The 17,272-nt window shown below is 43.9% G+C and overlaps 1 protein-coding gene across 2 annotated transcripts in view; it reads right to left on the reverse strand.

Annotated features, from left to right (window-relative positions):
* The window catches only part of LOC148003385 (uncharacterized), a 33,177-nt gene extending 18,383 nt beyond the window's left edge, over nt 1–14,794 (reverse strand). Inside the window, exons 1-2 of one of the 2 annotated variants that reach the window (XM_087568553.1) lie at nt 14,634–14,794; nt 8,001–8,360 (exon numbers count right to left, since the gene is read on the reverse strand). In XM_087568553.1, coding sequence (XP_087424679.1) covers nt 8,001–8,188 — 188 coding nt within the window. In that variant the 5' untranslated portion in view covers nt 8,189–8,360; nt 14,634–14,794. Of the gene's footprint in view, nt 1–8,000; nt 8,361–14,633 lie in introns of those variants that run through there. The other variant, XM_087568554.1, reaches the window with a different exon arrangement.
* Between the last annotated feature and the right edge of the window lie 2,478 nt (nt 14,795–17,272).

A 17,272-nucleotide genomic window follows, 5' to 3' on the forward strand; every position in this document is an offset into this window, starting at 1 on the left:
AACTATTGCTCTGTAATACTGCTTGAGGTCAGAGATGGTGATTCCCCCAGAAGTTCTTTTATTGTTGAGTATAGTTTTGCTATCCTGGGTTTTATGTAATACCAAATGACGGCAAATTGCACTTTCTACCTTTATAAAGAATTATGTAGGAATATTGTTGGTGATGGCATTGAATCTGTAGATTGCCTTTGGCAAAATGGTCATTTTTTACCATATTCATCCTGCCAATCTATGAGCATGGGAGATCTTTCAATCTTCTGAGACCTTCTTCAATTTCTTCAGAGATTTGAAGTTCTTGTCATACAGATTTTTTACTTGCTTGGTTCAAGTAACAGCAAGTTATTTTATATTATTTGGGACTATTGTGAAGGGTGTCATTTCCCTAATTTCTTCCTCAGCCTGTTTACCCTTTGAGTAGAGGAAGACTACTGAATTGTTTGGGTTGATTTTATACTCGGACAGTTTGCTGAAGTTGTTGATCAGGTTAAGTAGTTCCCTGGTAGAATTTTGGTGTTGCTTAAGTAGACTATCATATCATCTTCAAATATTAGTGTTTTGACTTCATCCCTTCTAATTTTTTCCCTTTGACCTACTTTCATTGTTTGATTGCTATGGCTAGGACGTTAAGTACCATATTGTACTTAAGTAGGGAAAGAGTGGGCAGCCTTGTCTAGTCCCTGATTTTAGTGGGATTCCTTCAATATTCTAAGTTTAGTTTGATGTTAGGTACAGGTTTGATATATTTTGCATTTTTCTATATTTAGATTCAGGACTTCAATTCCTGATCTTTCCAGGACTTTATTAATGAAAGGGTAATGAATTTTGTCAAATGATTTCTCAGCATCTAATGAAATGATCATGTGGTTTTGACTTTGTTTATATGATGAATTTCGTTGATGGACTTCCGTATATTAAACCATCCCTGCATCCTTGCCATGAGGCCTACTTGACCATGATGGATGATTGTTTGGATGTGTTCTTGGATTCAGTTTGCAAGAATTTTATTGAGCATTTTTGATCAATATTCATAAATAAAATAGGTCTGAATTTCTCTATCTTTGTTATATCTTTGTGTGGTTTAGGTATAAGAGTAATTGTGGCTTCATAGAGGGAGTTTGGTAGTGCTCTGTCTGTTTCTATTTTGCGGAATAGTTTGGACAGTATTGGTATGAAGTCTTCTATGAAGGTCTGATAGAATTCTGCACTAAATCCATCTGGTCCTGGGCTCTTTTTGGATGGGAGATGTTTAATAGCAGTTTCTATGTCTTTATGAGTTATGGGGTTGTTGCGATGGTTTATTTGTTCCTGATTTAACTGTGGTACCTGGTATCTGTATAGAAAATTGTCCATTTCCTCCACATTTTCCAGTTTTGTTGAATATATATTTTTGTAGTAGGATCTGATGATCTTTTTAATTTCTTCAGATTTTGTTGTTATGTCTCCCTTTTATTTCTGATTTTATTAATTTGGATACACTCTCTGTGACCTCTGTTTAATATGGCTAAGTGTTTATGTATCTTGTTGATTTTCTCAAAGAACCAGCTCCTGGGTTTGCTGATTCTTTTGATACTCGGTTTTGTTTCTTCTTGTTTGATTTCAGCCCTGTGTTTGATTATTTCCTGCCTTCTACTCCTCTAGGGTTTATTTAATTTTTTCTAGAGCTTTTAGGTGTGCTGTCAAGCTGCTGACATATGCTCTCTCCTGTTTCTTTTTGCAGGCATACAGAGTTATGAGTTTTCCTCTTAGCGCTGCTTTTATTGTGTCCCATAAGTTTGGGTATGTTGTATCTTCATTTTCATTAAATTCTAAGAAGTCTTTAATTTCTTTCTTATGTCTCCAATGACCAAGTTGTCATTGACTTCAACTTCCATGTATATGTGGGCTTTCTATCTTATTTGTTGTTATTGATCAGCAGCCTTAGTCCGTGGTTTTTTGATAGGATGCATGGGATTATTTCTATCTTCCTGTATCTGTTGAGGCCGGTTTTGTGACCGATTATATGGTCAATTTGGAGAAGGTACCATGGGATGCTGAGAAGAAGGTATATCCTTTGGTTTTAGGGTGGAGAGTTCTATAAATATATGTTAAATCCATTTGTTTCATAACCTGTTAGTCTTTCTGTGTCTCTGTTTAATTTCTGTTTCCCTGATCTATCCATTGATGAAAGTGGTGTGTTTAAGTCTCCTACTATTTTTGTTTGTGGTGCAATGTATGATTTTTTTTGAGCTTTAGAAAGGTTTCTTATTGTTTAGGGACACAACTGCTATATACTTGACAAATATAGCAATCAACCAGAATATCCGTAGAAAGCAGGTGACTGTTGGCCACATGAGGATGAGTTTCTTTCAAAGATCATCATGATTTTTGACAAGATCTTCCCTGTAATTGGTGACATGGCTTCTCACAAACATGGTCCAGTTGTCTAGAATCTCCTCCTTGGTCAGCATCTCATCCTTGTTTTTGTCTGACTCATACACCAGATGCTGGGCCTCAGCCTGTGCATGGTCATAGTCCTGAGGGAGGATCCAATGGTGAATCTCATCCTAATCCAGTTTCCCATCTTTGTTCAGATCTGGGTAATCATTGAACTGCTCCCCAGACAAAACCCAGTCGGTCTCAGGGCAATTGTCCTCGTGAGAAAAAGATGTCCACAATGTACTCATACTAGTCCACAAAACCATCCCTGTTCTTGTTGATATTCTCCAGCGTTTCCAGAACTACAATCTCCTTCATATGTTCTAAATCCTCTTAGTGCAGAAAAGCAATGAACCAGTCCTGAGTAGCTGTCAGGTCACCGTCAAGGCCTTAAACCGCCTCTCATCTCCTGGAGGCAACTTTTTAAAGTTGTGATGATCAGAGCTATCTTGGAATTCAGCAAGGTTTCCCAGGTAGTAGCCATAGGTGGCCTGATTGTATTCTTCCCAGGAGATCTTTTCCTCTATGTCCCTATCATAATCCTTCCAGAGTTTAGCCACATTTTGGTTGATGTATCTTTTCTGTACCTGTTTGATCCAAACTTTCAGGTCTTCAGTAGTAACAAGGCTGTCTTCATCACTGTCAATTGGATCAACAATTTTCCCCAGCCTCTCCTGCTCTCGTCCAGGATTAGCTATCAAATGTCTTGGAGTCCTCCTTGCCCAGGAAGACCTCATGATCGTACAGGAAGCTGTGCTTATTCTCTGGTGGCCACTCGCCCTGCTCTGAATCGGGACAAACCATGTGCTCCTTGCTCATCATGCTCTTGGCATGAACGCCAGGACCAGTGCCAGCAGCAGCCCATGGAGAGTTCCAGGCTGACACCATGCAGCACAGTCGCGATCAAAGGGAGGCAGCACGGAAGTAGGGGCTCAGTGCAGCTTATCCGCTGTCCCTTCCCCAGAGAGGGCTTTTGTTACATTTCAAACGTTATCCGTTTTCCTGGTTTCCACAAAACCCCTTATAAAACCCCCTCCCCCTTCTACTGTGAGGGTGTTACCACACCCACCCAAACACCCAGGCCTATCTGCCTCCCTCTTCTGGTTTCCTCTACACTGGGGCATCAAGCCTTGACAAGACCAAGGGCTTCTCCTCCCATTTGTGCCCAAGAAGGCCATCCTCTTCTACATATGCAGCTGTAGCCATGGGTCTGTCCATGTGTACTCTTTGGATGGTGGTTTCGGTCCTGGGAGCTCTGGGTGTTTCTTAGTTTTGTTCTTATGGGACTGTAAACCCCTTCAGCTCCCTCAATCCTTTCTCTTACTCCTCCATTGGGGACCCTGCTCTCAGCTGAATGGTTGGCTGCAAGTATCTGCCTCTGTATTTGTCATGCTCTTTACCCCACTCTTTTGAGCAGATCACCACAGAGCAACGAAGATGTATTGTCTTGGCCTGATGATGTACAGACAAATAGATGATTTCTTAATTCTTATGATGGTTCTATAAGAATTCCTAAAATTAGATTAGTAATTTTAAGCTCCTTTATAATGGGACAGCTATTATGTTTCCTCTGGTAATCAAAATTGCATTGAGAACTCTTCCTTCTTAAACTTTCACGAGTGAATTGCTTCTGCAATACCAAGCAGGCATCTACAAATTAGAACCCAATCTAAGAGGGTATAAAGCAATTAACAAAAGTTCATTAAAAGAGAACTAATGATTTACTATAGGTGCAAGGACTGAACGTAAATAATTGACTGGATTTGCCTATAGGCAATTTCACTTATTCTTTTCTCATAAAAATTACAGCTTTTAACTCTCCATGAACATGCAGAGCCAGTGACAGATGGTGACAGTTTATCCTGATGATTACTCTTCATGGATATGCATGTAAACATTCTCTGTCGTAAACTGATTATCCAACTTATGATTTGAATTCCTGTGCAAACTTGTGGTGAACTTTTCACCATGTGATGCTGTGTTCAGAAAGATATACAAATGCTGAGGACAAAGAGAGAGAAAGCTTTTTAGACAGAACTGAACTGAAGAGAACAGAACTCAAGAAGAACTTAGAAGTAAAGGCATAGCGTTGAGAGTAAGGCATTGAGAGTAAGGGAATTATTGTGTCATAAGAGCAAGAGGAAAGGAGATAAGAAGAAGAGAGCAAGGAGAACCTTATAAGTCAAACTTTATGGGGGCAAACCTTTGTAGAAATTCTAGGAAAACGGAAGAACTTATAAATAAATGTTAAAATCACTACTCTTCAGTCTTCAGCCTGGCTCACTGGCTAGCCTGTGCTCTTCAGTCAGGCTCACTGGCTAGCCTCTGCTCTTCAGTCAGGCTCACTGTCTAGCCTCTGCTCTTCAGCCTAGCTCACTGGCTAGCCTCTGCTCTTCAGTCAGACTCACTGGCTAGCCTCTGCTCTTCAGTCAGGGTCACTGGCTAGCCTCTGCTCTTCAGCCTGGCTCACTGGCTAACCTGTGCTCTTCAGTCAGGCTCACTGGCTACCCTCTGTTCTTCAGTCAGCCTCACTGGCTAGCCTCTGCTCTTCAGTCAGGCTCACTGGCTAGCCTGTTCTCTTCAGTCAGGCTCACTGTCTACCCTGTGCTCTTCAGTCAGGTTCCCGGCTAGCCTCTGCTCTTCAGTCAGGCTCACTGGCTAGCCTCTGCTCTTCAGTTAGGCTCACTGACTAGCCTCTGCTCTTCAGTCAGGCTCACTGGCTAGCCTCTGCTCTTCAGCCTGGCTCACTGGCTAGCCTCTGCTCTTCAGTCAGACTCACAGGCTAGCCTGTGCTCTTCAGCCTGGCTCACTGCCTAGACTCTGCTTTTCAGCTGGGATCACTGGCTAGCCTCTGCTCTTCAGTCAGGCTCACTGGCTAGCCTCTGCTCTTCAGGTAGGCTCACTGGCTAGCCTCTGCTCTTCAGCTTGGCTCACTGGCTAGCCTCTGCTCTTCAGTCAGGTTCACTGTCTAGCCTCTGCTATTCAGTTAGGCTCACTGGCTAGACTCTGCTTCTCAGCTGGGCTCACTGGCCTATGGGGCCCTAGCACATCGCTTAACCATCTGCTCATGACTGCCTGACCACACTGACCACCTGACCCGTCGCCCTGACTTCTTAAAGTCATTCTCTAGAAAGAGCACAAGAAACCAAAGAGAAACACCACAGCAAACTTTTCCCATGGGCTCCTCTTTAACCTTAAGTGCTTTCATTATTTCTTTAAAAGAGTGAAATATAATTTCGGCTATTCATATGGCCAAGAGAGCTGTGCAGTAGTCATTGCTTTAGGGAATTTGGTGGTAAATCAAAAGATTCCTTTATTCTATCACGATGTTATCTGTATGCTGTAAGATGTATGTTTGAAAACACAACACCAAATTCCTAAAATCTAGATGTTTTAAGACATCAGCTCATGGAGAAACATAACTGCTTACCTATCTAGACTGGGCTTTTTTGCTATACTGCAGGTACAATCAATTTTCCACACTACTTCCATGATTTTCAAGAATGATTAAGAGACAAATAAGTTGAACATAATGGCCAGAAAGGGGGTTCTGTCAAGTTGTCTTATGTGGGACAAGATACCAAAGTATGATGGTAAACCTAAAACCACCTGTTCCCAAAACTAACAGAACTTATAGAAAATACATACTTTCTTATCATTCCTCCTCCCCAATGATCAGTGATTTAATGAGCACCTACTACCATCCTAGCACTGTGCATCTAAGTGTGTAATGGTGATTAAAAAACTTAATAAAAAGCCTCATTAAGGAATAAAGAAAAATGAAACATAACTTTGAAACTCAGAATTCAATATAAGCAAAACCACCACCATTTCTTCAACTGGTGATTTCTGAAAACTTCATCATTTTTTCCATGGGCTTCTATAGTAATGATACTGAGTCTTGATTTGGTAAATCACAAAAAGCAAGTCACACTTCTTTCTGGCTCCCACAACTGTCAAAGGGAACAACACTGTTGCTGTCCATTGTGCTTCCCTATCAATCCTTTTATGGATGGTAATGAATTCCAGTCTTTTCAATGTGAAAACAGGCCACCACTTGAGGGGAAAGGTTATTAAAATTACCCAAACCGGTATATTCTGTAAAATTTTCACATAGCATTTTACTGATATCACAATGTAAATTCACCACAAATATTTAACCAATGAAAATATTGAATAGCTCTGCAAATAGGAGCGATAATCATATATACTTGAAAACAACTATCATGGAAACAAAGGTCGTACTAGGAGAAAAGATACATCACTAAAAGCTACACAAGCAGCAAAAAAGACACTACATTTCTTGGTTTAAAAGTTAGATGATACACTTGATCTTTAAAGACAGGCAATGTACTTGATCTTTAATCCCTTCAACTGTGCCCTGTCCACATAGAAACTGCAGTAGATGACAATCTTTTGTAAGATTTATTTATTTATATGTGAGACAATGCAGCTGTCTTCAGACACACCAGAAGAGGGCATCAGTACTCCTTACAGATGGTTGTGAGCCACCATGTGGTTGCTGGCATTTGAACTGAGGACCTCTGGAAGAACACTTGGTGCTCTTACCCACTGAGCCATCTCTCCAGCCCTCACAATGGCCTCTTAAACAGCATCACAGTGGTCTATTTCACTAGATGGCTCCAGGGTGATAACAGAGAAACTTTCACAGTTCCTGAGCACTTCTGAGTTCAAACACCACCAGTGCCCACTCTGTGCTGTTGGCACATTCTGACCTTCTCCTAAGGGTTGTCAGCCACAAAAGGGACGGTTTAGCACCACACAGCACTCACTGCCCAATCCTAAAAACCCCCTCGATTCTGAAAAAGCCACATTCCATGCTTGCTCCATATTTGAGGAAGCCAAATGTTGATCCAGCTCAAGGCTCTTCTTTTCTTAGCTCATCAACTTTCTTTTTCCACTTCTTGTCACAAGAAGTATTTTTTTTTTATGCTGCAACTACACTGCAATGTGTGAAGAAAACCAACATCAACTCTGGGTGTCACCTCTTGAAATTTGAAATTCACAAAACAATTCATGGCTTTCTAATCAGCACCATGGAAAATAAACAAAAACAAGCAAAACCATTCCAAAGGAACTTGCTGATCTGGAGGCCTGCTCATAGCAGGTAGGAAAGAATTAAATTATGCAGAACTGTAATCTCTCAGAGCTTTGGAGGCTAAAAAAGAGGAAATCTGTGTTTATGTTCCCTTTCTCCGAGTAATTGAAGGAGGGTATTTTACATCCTCCAAATACAATCTCTTGCAAGGGGCAACCAATTTCAAAGTAGATCAGAAGAAATCTATTAAATAATACATTCATTGCCTGAGGTTTTAAGAAAATATTTGCCCACGATCCCAGTCCTTTAACAGCACACTCCAGATTACCTCTCCACTCTTTCCCAATGCCATGGGCTTTCCAATCCCTACTTCAGCTCTCCATACATCCCTGAACCCTCCCTTCCCCTACCCAATGTGCTCACTTCGCATTGCCTCCTTCTGCCACTGCTTTCCCAGGACAGGGGGAAGGGGGGCGGGGGGGCAGGGCCAGAACCAGCAAAGGAGGGACATGGGTCTCCTACCTACCTTGATTCTGCTGCTCTGGCGGTGCAGCCCGCCCTGCTTGCTGCTTGCTGTCCCTGGGGACCAGACCGAGGTCCGGCTAGGGGTCCGGGCAAGCGCCAGGCCTCGAGGTCCCCTGGCAGGGCTGGCCTGGGCTTCTTCCCTGGACACTGCGAGGCTGCAGTCTCTGTTGGAAACCCCGCCACTGTCATAGCGCGCCTGCCCCAGGCGGAGCTGACCCCCAAAGCCGCTAAGGTCCCCTTCCCTGGTCTCTTCTGCTTTTTCTTTTCTTTTTTTCTTTCTCTTTTTGTTCGCGACGTGGCGCCTGCGAAGAGCTCATCTCCAGGAAGGAGGACATCGTGCAGGCAGAATCACCTCTGGGCCCTGCCGGGGTCGGAGAGGGAGAGAGAGGAGTCAGCTTGGGCGGCGGCGCCCTGGCTGCCAGCACCCGCGGAAGGAAAACTCGCCCAGTCACACGCGCTGCTGCGGGCGCCAAATATAACGCGCGCGCCCCGCCCCCTCAGACCCCGCGCTCACCCACGAGCTCCGCGTGCCCTGAGGCCCGGCTCGGGCGCGGTCGAGCTGCGGGGTGGGAAGGACACGTGTGCCCACTCGGTGGGGCAGACAACAGGGCGAGGCGCGACACTGGGAGGCCTGTGGTGCGGAGCTCCGGGCTACGTCCAGGCGGGTCAGTCCCCTCTCAGGGCTCTGAGGAGGCACAGGGCGGGCTTCTGGGGCCCCCAGGCCCAGCGTGACCTAACTGTGGCCATAGCCTCAGGAGCTCCCAGCTGCCCCAGGCTGGAGGCTTGGGCATGGCGATTGTGGTTGCCACTCTCCTAGGCCAGCTCAGCAGGGCCCAAGCCACCACCTGCAGTCCTCACCTGAAGGCATCCTGAGAGCCCACATCCAGCAGGCTAGCCTCAGGGCACAGGGCCATGGTCTTGGGTCTGCACCTTTTTGCCAGCCCCTCACACATATGGCAGCATCACACATATGGCTCCTTCTACCAACCGCCACTAATTACCATTTGGATATTCCATCACAGTGTTCTCAAGAAGAAAGATGCAAACAAACACGAAAAGAATGAAATTTAGAATCTTTTTTATCAGGCTGGAGAGATGGCTTGGTGGTTAAGAGCGCTGCTTCTCCAGTGCTCTCAAGTTCAATTCCCAGCAACTACATGGTGACCTACAACTATCTGTAGTGGGATCCAATGCCCTGTTCTGTCTGAAGTTCTCTTCTGACATGCAGGCACACTCGCAAACAGAGTGCTCATGTACATAAATAAATAAATCTTTAAAAATAAAACCTTCTAATCAGTTAATGTATCTACATCTAGAAGCTAGAAAAGGGTCACAGCAATATTAAAAATAATTCAGAAATGGTAAAGGGATGTACGAGAGTCACAAAATTCACTGGGCAAGATGGTGTATGCCTGGAATCCCAAAACTCACAAGGCTGAGGTAGGTGGATTGCCTTGAGTTCAAGGCTAGACTAAAGTGTGAGACCTTGTATTAGAAAACAAAACAATTGGCGAGGGGATGGAGAGAGAGACAGAGAGACAGAGAAAGACGGAGAGGGAGACAGAGACAGAGAGCCAGCGCCAGAGAGAGACAGAGACAGAGAGAGAGAGAGAGAGAGAGAGAGAGAGAGAGAGAGAGAGAGAGAGAGAGACCTCGACATCATTTCTTGCACTGATGACAAGCTACTGAAGAATGTGAATGTCTCCTACCAAACACTGAGATAATGCCAATGATAGAATGGGTTTCTTATTAAGATATCATAAAATGTAGATGGAAAAGTAAAGGAATGTATAATAAGTAAAAGAGAAATCCTAAATTTGGAAAGCCTAAATTTAGAAGACTGTATAAGTTTAAGTCATAGGGGAGGGGATGAGACGATGTGGGGGAGAGAATAATCAGAATAAATTATATATGTGTATGAAAATGTTAACTAAGAGCAACCAATGAAAAGAGAAGAGCAGGTTTATTTTACGATGAAATTGAGTTCCCATATGACACTATATAACATTTTGTGAATGGATTATATGAATTATCTGCAATAAAAAAATCAATTGTTATTAAAGATGTGGTTGTGCTCATATTAATTTCAAGTGTTTTAAATTCTTTTTTTACTTGCTTATTTATTGATTGATTTTTTTTAAGATAGGGTTTTCCTATGTAGACCAGGTTGACTCAAAAAAGAGACCCACCTGCCTATGCCTCCAAAGAGTTAGGATCAAAAGTGTATACACACACATGAAATTTACATTCTTAAAGTCATAAAAAATTACAGCTATCAACTTGGTACAATTATTGAACAGTGATCAAGTGAATAGAAATATCAGAAACACATTTAAGGCATTAGGTTACTGTTGTTTAAAGGATCTTGAGCAGCATATATATTTCAAATCATCCAGGAGATACATTGTGAAAAAAAAATGAAACTGGGTAAAGATGATTTAAATTTTTTTAATCTATTAAAAATTTTAAAGTGCATTCGATATGAAAGTGTAAGTGATATACTTCACACTTTTGCTTATATACCATCTTCAATTTTATGTGCATTCTGCAAATATTGTCCATGTTTATTCAGGCTCTTATTATTTCCCCATGACTGATAACATTCACAGAAATCATATTGAGCAAACTGTATATGTTGACGTATAATAGAATTGTAATCTACACAGTATAGCATAGAAATATGTATACATAACTTCTCATATGTGTGTATATACATATGTAGATGGCTCAAGAAAATGAGTATCACTTTATCATTGTGGTATTATTTTCATCAAAATCCTGAGAACATTGAAATGGCATCAAATAGTGACCAGATCTGCAAAAAAATCCACAAAATAAACTCTTACAAAGAATCTAAAGATACTGGCAAAAGATGCAAAAATATTAAAGTCTCAATGAAATATAAAGTCCAGATGAAATTCTGTATAATATTTTCTCAACTCTAGGATAATGTATTTTTGTACAACTATCAATAAAAGGCCTGAATTTTGAAGAATTCAAAAGTAGTGCTGTATAATTATGCAGTGGTCAATACTGTTGCATACCATTTTACATAACTGCATACACTCTTGTTCTTTTGTTCCGTGGTCTAGCGACGAACTCGGGTAGATTTATGGGGAACCATTGCATTGTAGACTTGAACTGGATTAATTTGGGGGTGAGTAAGTCATATTTTGGTAACGTTGCTTTAAAAATAAACCATTGGATATTAGTACAGCAAGTAATTCTCCCTGAAGGAAAAACCAGACACCAAGAACCTAGACCACTGCTGTCCATGAGAAATTTGTAGATGATAGAAATATTCTATATCTGCAGTGTTTCTGGCTATGGATTCTGGCTGGCTGTTTGCCTCCTGGTTTGCCTGATGTGACTAAAGATGCAGATTTTAGTTCTAAGTTTAGTTCATCTCAAATAGCCATGTGTGACCAGTGGATGCCATTTGAACAGTGTAGCCACAGAAAACTGAAGCAGTGTAACCAAAGACTCACCTAGGAGTCAGTTGACCTCCTAGAAGTGACTTGGGAAAACGTTGGCAATGATAGCCACTACTTAACTACTAAATATATTGACTCATCAGTCCCAAAGACAACTCAGTGAATTAAACACTCGTTATCATCCTCACTGTGCAGATAAGGGAACTGAGTCACACAAAGGTAAAATAACTTCTCCAGGGTTGAACATCTAACGGGTGTGAGAGATAAGCTTTGAGTCCAACTACAAAGTAGATCGGCATATAATGGGTTGGTCTGTGCTGCTGTATATTCAAATGCTAAATTCTGTACCCTAACGCCTGGTTGCTCCAACACAAGGAGATCCTCATGTATACCAGATTTTTTTTTTGCCTCCTATGTTATCCCTGATTGGTTAATAAAATCCTTACAACAAGGGCTGTGCAGAAGAGAGGGGACAGAGCAAAGTTTCCCTGGGCCTGGGGACTCAGGCAGGGTCCACGAGGAGAGAGAAAGGGCATGGGAGGAGAAGGAAGGAGACACCACCCCATAGGGTAGGTGGATCGTGAGTGTATTGCCATGAGGGCCAGCCTGTCAGAACAGGAGTGGTCCAGGCAGAGCATGGCAAGCAATACCTCGGGGTTATGGACAGGGAAGCAGAAAAAATAGCACAGAGGGTTGATGTCTACCCAGCTCTAATGCTTTAAGGCTTATTATAAATCTAAAAGTTTTGTGTCTTTTATTTGGGAACTAAATGATCTACGGCGGGTTAGAAACCCCCTAATAATATTTACTGTAGCAATGGTCACTCATTTATTGTGGTATTTTAAATATAACACACATTGAATCTCACAATTCAGGTGCAAGGCTTTTTATGTTTCCAATGTGACTGTACACCTGAGGTCATGTCTAGGTATAGAGACAGAACATGGCAGAAATACCTAGAACATTTCAAGGTCACCACACCGACAAAATGAAAGCCACAGGCTATACAGACTATGATGGATGAGGAGAAGGCTTAGTGCTCTCTGGAGTCCCCTTCCCTAGTTTTGAGATAAGACTTCCAGTAAGTCAAGACCATATTCCTCTTTCATTTCTCAAGGAGTCAGGGGTAGACCCACATATATGATTTCTTTCCCTGCAGTGTTTTTTCCAAGCGCTGCCCTGTTTGAGGACTTGGCAAAGGTAAGCACCGTCAGAGGAAGGCCAGCATATGAATTCTGTATAACTCTGCTCTGACAGCATGTAGCACAATCCTATCAAGTACTGGAAGCCTTGCTGGAAAGATTAATCAACCTCTAGGATCAAAAGGAAGCAACCCAATGGCCACATGGCTGTAAATCAAGTCTGAAACCATAGCCCATTATGGAAGTTCATCCTTGGATCTTATGTCAAAGAGCATTAGCTCCCACAACTGTCAAAGGGAACAACACTGTTGCTGTCCATTGTGCTTCCCTATCAATCCTGCTATGGATGGTAATGAATTCCAGTCTTTTCAATGTGAAAACAGGCCACCACTTGAGGGGAAAGGTTATTAAAATTACCCAAACCGGTATATTCTCTAAAATTTTCACATAGCATTTTACTGATATCACAATGTAAATTCACCACAAATATTTAACCAATGAAAATATTGAATAGCTCTGCAAATAGGAGCGATAATCATATATACTTGAAAACAACTATCATGGAAACAAACGACGTAATAGGAGAAAAGTTACATCACTTAAAGGTACAGAAGCAGCAAAAAAGACACTACATTTCTTGGTTTGAATGTTAGGTGATACACTTGATCTTTAAAGACAGGCAATGTACTTGATCTTTAAGCCCTTTAACTGTGCCCTGTCCACATAGAAACTGCAGTAGATGAGAATCTTTTGTAAGATTTATTTATTTATATGTGAGACAATGCAGCTGTCTTCAGACACAACCGAAGAGGGCATCAGTACTCCTTACAGATGGTTGTGAGCCACCATGTGGTTGCTGGCATTTGAACTCAGGACCTCTGGAAGAACACTTGGTGCTCTTACCCACTGAGCCATCTCTGCAGCCCTCACAATGGCCTCTTACACAGCATCACAGTGGTCTATTTCACTAGATGGCTCCAGGGTGATAACAGAGAAACTTTCACAGTTCCTGAGCACTTCTGAGTTCAAACACCACCAGTGCCCACTCTGTGCTGTTGGCACATTCTGACCTTCTCCTAAGGGTTGTCAGCCACAAAAGGGAAGGTTAGCCCCAGACAGCATTCACTGCCCTATCCTAAAAACCCCCTCGATTCTGAAAAAGCCACATTGCATGCTTGCTCCATATTTGAGGAAGCCAAATGGTTGATCTGGCTCAAGGCTCTACTTTTCTTAGCTCATCAACTTTCTTTTTCCACTTCTTGTCACAAGAAGCATTTTTTTATGCTGCAACTACACTGCAATGTGTGAAGGAAACCACCATAAACTCTGGGTGCCACCTCTTGAAATTTAAAATTCACAAAACAATTCATGACTTTCTAATCAGCACCATGGAAAATAAACAAAAACAAGCAAAACCATTCCAAAGGAACTTGCTGATCTGGAGGCCTGCTCATAGCAGGTAGGAGAGAATTAAATTATGCAGAACTGTAATCTCTCAGAGCTTTGGAGGCTAAAAAAGAGGAAATCTCGGTTTATGTTCCCTTTCTCCGAGTAATTGAAGGAGGGTATTTTACATCCTCCAAATACAATCTCTTGCAAGGGGCAACCAATTACAAAGTAGAACAGAAGAAATCTATTAAATAATACATTCACTGCCTGAGGTTTTAAGGAAATATTTTCCCATGATCCCTGTCCTTTAACATACAATGGAAACATTACAGGGAGTGTGCCACCAGGCTAAGCTGCCTCTGAAATGCCTGTCCTGCCCTGGCAGGTAGAGGCCATTTAATTCCAAGTCATCTGGAGAGGTGTGACAGCCCCAAGTTGCTCTGGGGATGTCAGAGCACAGCTCTCATGCACACTCCAGAGCACCTCTCCATTCTTTCCCAATGCCATAGGCTTTCCAATCCCTGCTTCAGCTCTCCATCCATGCCTGAACCCTCCCTTCCCCTACCCAATGGGCTCACTTTGCATTGCCTCCTTCTGCCACTGCTTTCCCAGGGCGGGGGTGGGGGGGCCCAGAAGGAGCCTAAGGACGGGCGCTGGTCTCCTACCTACCTTGATGATGCTGCTCTTAAGGTGCAGCCCGCCCTCCTTGAGGCTTGCTGTCTCTGGGGACCAGACCGGAGGTCGGGCAGGGGTCCGCGCGGGCGCCAGGCCTCCAGGTCCCCTGGCAGGACTAGCCTCGGCTTCTTCCCTGGAAACTGCCGGGTGGAGTCGCCCTTGGAAACACCGCCACTGTCTTAGCGCGCCCTCCCGTGGCCGAGGTGACCCCCAACGCGGTTACCGCCCCCTTCTCTGTCAGCTTCTTCTGATTTTTCTTTTCTTTTTTTTTCTTTTCTCTTTTTGTTCGCGACGTGGCGCCTGGGAAGAGCTCGTCTCCAGGAAGGAGGACATCGTGCAGGCAGAATCACCTCTGGGCCCTACCGGGGTCGGAGCGGGAGAGAGAGAGGAGTCAGCTTGGGCGGCGGCGCCCTGGCTGCCGGCACCCGCGGAAGGAAAACTCGCCCAGGCACACGCGCTGCTGCGTGCGCCAAATATAACGCGCGCGCCCGGTCCCCTCAGTCCCCGCGCTCACCCACGAGCTCCGCGTGCCCTGAGGCCGGGCTCGGGCGCGGTCCTACGGCGGGGTGGGAAGGACACGTGTGCCCACTCCGCGGTGCAGGAACACCAGGAGGCGCGACACGGGGAGGCGCGTGGTGCGGACCTCCCGGCTCCGCTCAGGCCAGTCAGTCCCCGCTCAGGGCTCGGCGGAGGCCAGGGCGCCGTCTGCGGCCCCCAGGCCCACCGTGACCTAACCGAGGCCATCGCCTCCGGAGCTTCCAGCTGCCCCAGGCTTGAGGCTTGGACATGGCGATTGTGGTTGCCACTCTCCTAGGCCGGTTCAGCAGGGCACAAGCCACCACCTGCTGTCCTCACCTGAAGGCATCCTGATGGGGCTGAGAGCCCACATCCAGCAGGCGAGACTCAGGGCAGGGGGCCATGGTCTTGGCTCTGCACCTTGTTGCCAGCCCCTCACACATATGGCAGCATCACACATATGGCTCCTTCTACCAACTGCCACTAATTACCATTTGGACATTCCATCACAGTGTTCTCAAGAAGAAAGATTGCAAACAAACACGAAAAGAATGAAATTTAAAATCTTTTTTATCAGGCTGGAGAGATGGCTTGGTGGTTAAGAGCGCTGCTTCTCCAGTGCTCCCAAGTTCAATTCCCAGCAACCACATGGTGACCAACAACTATCTGTAGTGGGATCCAATGCCCTCTTCTGTCTGAAGCTCTCTTCTGACATGCAGGCACACTCGCAGAGTGTTCATGTACATAAATAAATAAATCTTTAAAAATAAAACCTTCTAATCAGTTAATGTATCTACATCTAGAAGCTAGAAAAGGGTCACAGCAATATTAAAAATAATTCAGACATAACATGGCAGAAATACCTGAAACATTTTAAGGTCATCACACCGACCAAATGAAAGCCACAGGCTATACAGACTATGATGGATGAGGAGAAGGCTTCGTGATCTCTGGGAGTCCCCTTCCCTAGACTTGGGATAAGACTACCAGTAAGCCAGGACATATTCCTCTTTCATTTCTCACAGAGCCAGGGGTAGACCCACATATATGATTTCTTTGCCTGCAGTGTTTTTTTATCCAAACACTGCCCTGTTTGAGGACTAGTCAAGGGTAAGCACCATCAGAGGAAGGCCAGCATATAAATTCTGTATAACTCTGCACTGACAGCATGTAGCACAATCCTATCAAGTACTGGAAGCCTTGCTGGAAAGATTAATCAACCTCTAGGATCAAAAGGAAGCAACCGGAGGGCCACATGGCTGTAAATCAAGTCTGAAACCATAACCCATTATGGAAGTTCATCCTTGGATCTTATGTCAAACAGCAGTAGCATCGAAAAGAAAAACAAAAGTGAAATGGCAAGGTGACGGGTAATGACCCCATGGCAAGGATATCTAAGTCATGTGGAAAGATCCCAGTGCAAAGAGATCTAGCAAACATACATGTCCATGAAGCTTTCACCAAGAATCCCCATTCTGTGTTCTAAAACATTATATATATACACACACACACACAGTGAATCCTCATTCATGGTCAGCTATAGGGATTGATTCTCTGGGAACCTGACTTTGAGATTGAGATAGATATATAAAGGTATTTGAAAAGTGCTCTTGGGGACAATGGCTGTGACAAAGAGGAGAGAAGGGGATTGGGCAGAGAGCACTCTGGCTCTAATGCAGTCACAAGGGCATGCAGGCAGCCCTGTGTGGGGCTCAGGAGCTGGCCTGACCCTGAAGTCTTAGCCTGCACTGGAACAAGCAGGAGGCCTGGCCTTGAAGTCCCCATTGGCTAAGGATGAGGTTCCTGGTCAGAAACTAGTTACCACATTGTAACCACATGGCCATCCCTTCTCCAATATCATTCTTCCTGAATTTCCAAGTCCAATCATGAGGATATTTGGCGCTACACTCTGATCTTTTACTCGGAGCAAACATAAAACTCAGGCAGATGGGCAGTGAGTGGAATGGCCTAAGGTTAGGCTAAACCTCAATTTTAATGGGTCCATAATTTCAGGAGGGAGTCCATTTGGCATTGTCATCTGTGGCTTCTGTGTTCTTATCCCGGGTGTGGTGACTCTGTCCCGCGCTGTCTCTCGCCAGCAAGAATACGCAGGAACC

This window comes from Rattus norvegicus, chromosome 9, assembly GCF_021556685.1.
Source record: "Rattus norvegicus strain SHRSP/BbbUtx chromosome 9, alternate assembly SHRSP_T2T, whole genome shotgun sequence".
NCBI lineage: Eukaryota > Metazoa > Chordata > Mammalia > Rodentia > Muridae > Rattus > Rattus norvegicus.